The sequence below is a fragment of the Drosophila takahashii genome, chromosome 2R (assembly GCF_030179915.1).
Source record: "Drosophila takahashii strain IR98-3 E-12201 chromosome 2R, DtakHiC1v2, whole genome shotgun sequence".
Classification (NCBI taxonomy): domain Eukaryota; kingdom Metazoa; phylum Arthropoda; class Insecta; order Diptera; family Drosophilidae; genus Drosophila; species Drosophila takahashii.
The window spans coordinates 21,607,056-21,615,817 of NC_091679.1; the positions used below are offsets into that span (position 1 = coordinate 21,607,056).

General features: G+C 42.1%; 1 protein-coding gene across 1 annotated transcript; it reads left to right on the forward strand.

Moving 5' to 3' along the window:
• Window positions 1–412: 412 nt before the first annotated feature.
• LOC108058916 (uncharacterized) lies at window positions 413–7,614 on the forward strand. The gene is made up of 5 exons (XM_044392758.2): window positions 413–830; window positions 901–1,296; window positions 2,216–5,209; window positions 6,785–7,032; window positions 7,098–7,614. The coding sequence occupies exons 1-5, from the start codon at window positions 504–506 to the stop codon at window positions 7,543–7,545; spliced, it is 4,413 nt and encodes a 1,470-aa protein (XP_044248693.1). The 5' UTR covers window positions 413–503; the 3' UTR covers window positions 7,546–7,614.
• Window positions 7,615–8,762: the final 1,148 nt, after the last annotated feature.

An 8,762-nucleotide genomic window follows, 5' to 3' on the forward strand; every position in this document is an offset into this window, starting at 1 on the left:
CTAGCTTGAAAGTTGTCCATCGAGGATCGTTTTGACGCGGTTGTGGGTACTGTTTCCCTATAATACCAAATTACTCAGATTTCTGGAATTTAAAATTAGTCTTATTTTGACAAAAAGGGAAAAGAGTACACTGTACATATTATACATACATATATGATTTTTATAGCAAACGATAGGAAAGCATACTTGTTTTTATGGCAAACCCGGGAACTTTAAAATTCAATTACAAGAGAACCATGGCACGTAAATTCTTAAGAAATCGCGGCTATCCAGGATATTTTTTTTGCGAATTTCCGCTAATCTAGAGTGTTACCATTTTTTTCACAGCCGTCAAATGCGGCCTCAGTGTGAACTGGTTTTCAACCGTACTATCGATACAAGGGAACTATACATATCGGAATCACGCTTTCATCTCTAGCATTTCCTTCGGCGCGTAATTTTCGTTTAAGAGATTCATCAATAAAGAATACGTTTTCAGGTTATTTAGACAAAGAGACGAAGCGATGGACTTTGACGACGCGAAAGAGAACATCCAGCCGTTGGCCAGCGGCCGCAACGTGAGCCTGCTGCAGGCGTCGCTCAGCCAGGACTCGGCCCACGGCCAGGAGCTGCTGGCGCATCGCAGGCAGATGGAGGAGGAGCTGCGCACATACGCGGGCGACGATCCACTCGGAGCCTGGTACAACTACATCTGCTGGATTGAGCAGAGCTATCCCGCCGGGGGCAGTGGCTCCGGTCTGCATGCGGCCCTTCACCAGTGCCTCACAAAATTCGAAGAGGATGAACGCTACCGCCAGGACAAGCGTTTTATTAAGCTCTTTATAAAATTTGTAAGTGATCAATGTTGTTTTCGGTGGTGCAATCTTACTTGGCTACGTATATGACTTCTCCACTTTTTAGATGGAGAATCAGAAGGACCAGATCGAGTTCTACCAGCAGATGTACAACAATGGAATCGGAACAATGCTGGCAGACTTTTACATTGCGTGGGCCTACAGCTATGACCTGAGCGGCAACATGCGCAAGGCTGACGAGATCTTCCGCCTGGGAATCGAGTGCCGCGCGGAGCCGCTCGAGGATCTCAGGGAGGCGCACCAGCACTTCGGCTATACCGTGGGTCAGCGCATGCTCTACACTACCGGCGATGTGGCCAATTCAGTAAATCAGGAGCTAAACGAGCGACGGCTGGCATTGCAGTCGTTGCATGGTCGCCGCGAGCACAGGACCAACATGATTACCGTGGGGAGTATCCGAACCGGACAGGCGGTAAAGAGCGGGTTGCCAGGCGTTGTTCAGGTGGGTGTTATTATTGTGAGAGTATTTCTTAAGAATTTCCGTGATTTCTTAAGAATTTACATACAAAAAAACTTGTCGGTCAGCCATGGTTCTCTTGTAATATTATTTCAAAGTTCCCCGTTTTGATATAAAAATCAAATGGGCTTTTTCAAAGTCTAAAATTAAAGAAAGCTGAGAAATTTGTAAAAGAGAACCACTCCCCACAAGTGGGGAAACTTTAACCGCGGTGGATAGTTCTAAGCAATATTGACAAAGAAACGATGCAAAATAATGTTTTTTTTAATACCTACTGACTTTTCAAATAAAAGTATTGAAAACAAGAAAGGAAGCTAGCTTCAGCCAGCCGAAGCTTATATACCCTTGTAGATCATTCATTGAATTTAGATTTGCTTGCGAATATGTTTAAAAAATCTAAATTTTTGTTGCTTTCGTATTATTTTGCCATTAATCCTTCCTATGACAGCTATATAATATAACCGTCCGAATTTTGTTAAATTTAATTCAAAATTTTTGAATGTTAAAAAAAACGTATATAAAAAAATATAAAATATAATTTTTTTTCCTTATTAATTTCTATTTTATTTTACGACCGTTCCCATGGCAGCTAAATGATATTGTGATCCGATTTTGTAAAATTTTTTTTCGAAATTTAGAAAAATATAGAAAATGATATTCCCAAGAGTAAAAGGTAATATTTCAAAAAACAGCGAAGCTAGAATTATTTCCTTTTCTCCGATCTTTTTAATGGGAGCTATAAGATATAGTTGTCCGATCCGGACGGTTTCGACTGCAATAGAAAGAAGACTTTTGGGAAAGAATCATCCCGATCACAACAGACAAATTGTACGTCGCTAGCTTTGAAAAATAAAATAAGATACAAGGCAGTCAGACTAATACTAACTCGTCATCCTTTCCTTAGATCGATGCTCCAAGCACAAGCGGAAGGCGTAATGTCGGTCGCAACGTGGAGGTGTTTAACGACGAAAACGCTGAGGCGATGCCTGTATCCGAGACGGAGGTAAAGTCCAGCTTGCGTTCAATTATTGACGCAGCTCGCGGGCAGGAGAATATAAAGGAACCAGTAGCCTGGAACAAGGCAAATTCAAAACCCCACAAGCACGGGAGAATCTTTGGAAGTAACACCTCGCCGGGCTTGGGTTTTGACATACACGTTGACGAACAAGTGATGCCCCCTATCACCAATTACGAGCACCGCCTGGAGCAGCCCTTTAAATTTCCGCCAAACTTTGTGGCCAAGAACAAGCCTCAAGAGTCCTGGGTGACTCCAGTTACCATAGAAGACGAGCCGAATGCAAGTGGACTGCCTTGCTACAATAAGTGCCTCCTTTATCCGCGCCCCAACCTAGAGTTCTCCCCCGAGGAGTACCGTGCCTACTGCCATCTGAAATGCCGCAATCCACAGCATCCTTTTGTCCAGCGCAACGATGAGTGGTGGGGCACTGGTCAGGTAATTAGAGGTATTCGGTGCTACCCGAACTTTGCCAAGTCTTCCAAGCCACAGCCGCGTGACGAGCTAGACAAATTTTGGAAACCCCCTATCGTGCCTGGCCTGGAGGTCGTTTTCCACAAACTCTACAATGAAGAGGAGCAGCAGGAGTACCAATCAGAGGAGCTGCTGGCAGCCAAGTGGCTGCAAAAGCGCAATGTGACAGTTCATGGCGACTTCGACATGGAGGAAACAGTGTGTTTGCCTGGGAACAAAATGCCACGCCGAAAAAGTTTCTTTCCTTCATCTTCCAGAGAGTCTATGAAGTCACGCAGGGTTTCCTCTGTCCAAGAAGAGAAAGAGGAGACTGAAGATACAGGGGTCTTACGAGAAGCGATATTACCGACGCCTGCTGTTACAGCTAAGTCGCCTGCTCCAATCGAGCAGAAAGCTGTGCCGCAAATTAAAATATTTGAGGATTCCATCGCACATTCCGATAAGCAGTTTGCAGTACCAGCTCCTCCTGTATGCAAGATAGATATTTATGAAGACTCAGAAGACCCGCAGCCAACGCTAAAAACAAAGCCATCAAATGCCGCACCGCTTTTTGACGGCGATGAGACTTGCTCCACGCAAGTTTTCAACATGTTCATAGAGTCACAGGCTGTAAGTACACCCAAGGGCACACAGAAGCAAGCACCGTCACGTCAATTTGGAACTATTCTCAAAGAACTTCCCCCACCAGAGGACACTGCTTCTGCTCCCGCGGTCGATTCTCCAGTGGAGGCACGGAAACAGCTATCCACCATACTAGAGACCTCTGAACATGGCACCCAAAGCCTGGCGACTAGTGGCGCTACCACAAAGTCTACCATTACCTCTTCGTTTTCGCCCGGATCCAACGTTTGTTCGAAAATGGCCAGCAGGAATGAGGAGTGCACTCCTGGACAAATGCGTCTGCAAGGTATGATTGGTCTGGGGCATTCAGCAGTCGTCGTGGAACCGGACAAATTAAGTGGCGACAACTTTTCCCGTCGCGAGTTATGGGAACCAAATGCACCTAGCGTGCCACTGCTTAAGTCCCTGCGCTTCCAGGAGGATAAGACAGAGACTATTCCAAGGCCTCTAGCGTGCTTCCAGGAAGACAGAACTGAAACGTTGCCACGAGTGCCACGCGCTCTGGTCTGTTTTCAGGAAGATAAAACCGAAACGCTACCACAAATGCCTTCCGCTCTGCCTGAGACTTCTTTGCTTCAGCGCTCTGTGGTTGTTGGAAAATCCTTATCCCCACCACAAATTCCTTCTTTAGATGATGAAAACGATTTGTGTGGATTATTTGGAAAGACACCGCCGAAGGTAAACCCTTTTGGTTCTCCAAAACGCAATTCCGACCATACCACTCCCGATCTTTTTAAGTCGTTAAGAGACGCTGATGCGCCCAGTATCAAGCTGCAGGATTCCATTATGACCGACCTTTCCTTTGTGCCTGAGACACAGCCTGAGCCCAAGCCAAAAGCGGAGACCATGCTGAATAAGTTTGAAATCTTTCTAGACGACACGCAGCCAGTGGTAACAAATACAAAAGCAGTACCGTCGATTGGTTCCAGTTTTGGTTTGGACTGCACTTTTCCGGAAACGCAGAAGCCAGTTCTAAGTCCAGCAAAAAACCAGGAAACATTTGGACAATCCCATATGATTGCTTCGTTTATGAAGGATTGCACGGAAATAAGCAGCTGTCCTCCACCGATCCCAACCCCGATCGTCGCAAATAATCTCGCATGTACTTCGACAGAACTGAAGTTTCCCACAGGTTCCATGTCAGAACCTTTAACAAAAGCTTCCGGCAATGACAAATTGGGCAATGCTAAGCTACATGACGACTTTTTTGAGCTCAACGCAGCCACAGAGATGTTTGGCACCAATATTAGTATGATCAAAAATTCTACACTACTCCGTCCGCCAGATGTCTTAAATCCTCCTGAAGAAGAAATGGCAGAATTAAGCATATACTACAAGACAACACCACTGACGCCGAAGCAGTCACATCATTCCTGGTCCCACTCCGATTTGGAAACACCGTCGCGTGAGCACTATGTCCACCCCAAGTCCAATGGCGATCACTCTATGTTGAACGATACCCTGGCCGACGCAAATAGAAACCCGTTCAACGTAGAGCTCATCAGCTCGCTACTCGAATCAATAGACTTCTCCATGTACATCGAAAAACTACCTCACTGTCACCTGGTGGGCCACGTCAAGCGACTTCATCCTAACACCCAGCTGGTGGTCCACAATGAACAGTTCGAGGTATCCAAGATGATAGGCAAGGGAGCTTACGGGTCGGTATATGTAGGGCGGCATCTCGAATCTGGGAAGAAGGTGGCTCTTAAGCAGGAACGACCAACCAATTACTGGGAGTTCTACATATGTCTGGAGATTCACAGCCGGTTATCAAGTGAGCAAATGGTAAGCCTATGATAATAACACAGTCTACTTTAATTTATTATGACTAAAGGAAAAGTAGGGGAAAAATCGGTTTGTTTTATAAATCGGTATTATAACTCGTACGTAAATAAAAACGATTTGAATTTTCGTGTTTTTTAAGGTAGGTAGGTTAGTAGGGTAAGCCTTTACGACCCTTTAAAATATATATATTCTTGATCAGGATAACAAGCCGAGACGATCTAGCCATCTCCGTCCGTCTATTTGTCCGCCTGAACGCTGTGATATCTGAGCGAATAAGAGCTAGATAGTTGGGGCTTAAGATCTAGATTCCTTAGCTTCCTATTCAGCGTACGTTCTTTATGCGATTATGCCACGCCCACTGTAGCACCCACAACCGCTTTCGACTAGCTCCCACATTTTTTAAGTTTTCGTAAAAGTGTAAATGAGATCTTGTTTTGATTATTAATATCCATCTAACAACCGATTTTAAAAATCGCACCATTCATTAAAATTATGTGCGTTTAAAGTTTATTCCGATAGATGGCGCTAGTTCGAAAAATCGGAATCTGTTGCTCTGGCAACCACATTTTTATACCCGTTACTCGTAGAGTAAAAGGGTATATTGTATTCGTGCAAAAGTATGTAACAGGGAGAAGGAAGCGTTTCCGACCCCATAAAGTATATATATTCTTGATCAGGATCACTAGCCGAGTCGATCTAGCCATGTCCGTCTGTCCGTCTGTCCGTCTGTCTGTCCGTCTGTCCGTCTGTCCGTCTGTCTGTCTGTATGAACGCTGAGATCTCGGAAACTATAAAAGCTAGAAGATTGGCATTTTGCATGCAGATTTTAGGAGTTCCTACGCAGCGCAAGTTTGTTTCAAAATGGTGCCACGCCCCCTCTAACGCCCACAATCGCTTATATACGATTTTAAAAACTTTAATATTTTGGAAAAGTAAAAATGCAGTTTTATTGTGTTTATCAATACCTATCGAAATGCAGAAAAAATTTTTCAAATCGGACCAGTCGTTAAAAAGTTATGCGTGATCAAAATTTTCAATCTATATCTCTATCTCCCTCGCACTCCCTTTACCTGAGTAACGGGTATCTGATAGTCGGGGCACCCGACTATAACGTTCTCTCTTGTTAAAGATAGAGAGTAAAAATTGTTTCATACAAATTTAGTAGTATCTCGAATTCGAGTGATACGTTTGAAAAATCCATTTTATTATTTACTTCTTCTCCCATTAAGAAAAATCTGAGGAAAACTCTTGAAAATACCCTTCTGCTTAAACAAAATTGACTCCACGGCCCCAGGTGCAATTTTATTGACGCGGCAACACAAATCTAACACTATCCACTAGCAGTAAAGTAACCTATCACAAAGAGCTTTAAAATTTAATTTGTACTCAGCATCTTAAGTTTGTATCTAGTCTAAAAAATATATTTAAAAATCGGAGGTATTTTTATTTTTATTTGAGTGGTATTAGAGGGGAATGTTTGTTTGATAGGTAGTATTAATTGTGAAGTAAGCTATACATCAGAGAACTATTTGATAAACTATTACCATTAATTAAAGCAAATTAAACATTTTACAGATTCCAGCCTATGCACATATAGATTATGCCCTGGTGGGTAACAATTCCAGCGTATACATCTCCGAATTTTCAGACTATGGTTCACTTATCGGTGTGTGCAACAAGGTAAAGAGTGTCACAAATAGGAATCTAGACGAGTATGTTGTAATGCACTTAAGCTGTCAGATGCTTGACATTGTGGATCATCTGCACGCCATGGGTATCATTCATGCCGACATAAAGCCGGATAACTTTCTGCTAATGAGGCCGTAAGTACATCCAGCCAACTGCTAATGCTCTTTGCCGAAAATTTCATTTATTTCTTCTGTTTTAGATTATGTTCTGATCCAAACGATGTGAGTCTACAACTAATTGACTTCGGTGTGTCTATAGACACCAAGCTCTTTCCGAGCAATCAGACATTTAATTATGTCCATCACGATGATCTGTTCAAGTGTATTGAGATGCGAACCCAGCGTCCGTGGACTTACCAGCTGGATTTATTTGGTCTGGTTGGCGTTATGCATGTACTGCTATTTGGGCGCTATATGGAAGTGGCTCAACGATTTCCGAGCACCGTGTGGATGCCCAAGACAACCATACCACGCTACTTTCAGCGGCAAATGTGGGAGAATGTGTTCCGAACTCTGCTGAACATTAGAGACTGCCGCACCATGCCCAATCTGCAGCAATTACGTACTCAGCTCAAGTATGCGCTGGCTGAGAAGGAAAAATATGTCGGAGAGGCCATCAGCAAGTTCAATACAATACTACAACAATAGCTTTTTTACTGTATTTTTCCTGAATCAGTTTTTCTTAAGCATATAAATCATTTTTAAATAATTTTTTAAGCTGAAGTATTTTCTTAGTAACGGTTTTATTTGGCTCTTGAACAAATATACAGGATAGTTATTGGCCGCATTTTTTTACCCTTGCAGAGGGTATTAAAATTTTGGTCAGAAGTTTGTAACGCAGTGAAGGAGACGTTTCCGACCCCATAAAGTATATATATTCTTGATGAGCATCAATAGCGGAGTCAATATTGCCATGGCCGTCTGTATGTCTGTTTCAATACCGTGCTAAAACATATGTACGCAGATCAAGTTTGAAAATCGACCCGATCGGACGTCTATATGATATAGCTCCCATTGGAACAATCGGATATAACTTGCAAAAACTGAAGATTTTTCGCGCAGTGTAAAAGTATTGACATGAATCTTTCCAAATCGTATTTCTACCTAATTACTCCGGTAGCTCAGTGACGTCAGAGCGGTTAGCGTCGGCTATTAAGTGCGTTGCCACATAACCGAAAGAGTATTTTTAAAATCCATATCCAAAAACTTATGGACCTAATAAAATAAGAAATGTAACCAATGGGGACTTTTGGTATTTTAAAATATTTCCATACGGTACTATAGTACCAGGTATACCTGGACCGATGAGCAAAAATTATAAATTGAAAAAGTAAAATTTTGCTCATTCATTAGAGCTACTGTGAAATGGGATCAATAATTAAAATTAATTTGATGCCTTTTGGTTGAATTTTTGAATAAAAAATAAATAAGAACATTACAATAATTATTTCAGTGGCCTAATTACTCCGTTGCGAACTAAATATAACGCCCACACTTCAAAATGAAGTCCTTAATTCGTCTATAAATTTTTATAAAATGGCCCTTCTAGAAATTACTGCCGGATATGATAAAATTAAAAACAATTACATATGTACTTTGGACAGCCCACAACATTTTAAAAACGTGTTAAAAATCTCTAATTTCATGGCAATACACACTATTAATTTTACAGTTTTTAACCTTAATGATTTGACCAGGTAAAGTTATTTAAAATTTAAAATTTAAATTTAATGTTTAAATTCTAAGTGACCATGCCATCTTATCCGAACAAATCCCAGTAAATGTATAAATATTTGTCCCTTTTTTAGCCTCTAATGAGTGCTCTGATGAATGAGCCGAACAATGTCGTGGAATAACCGCATAAA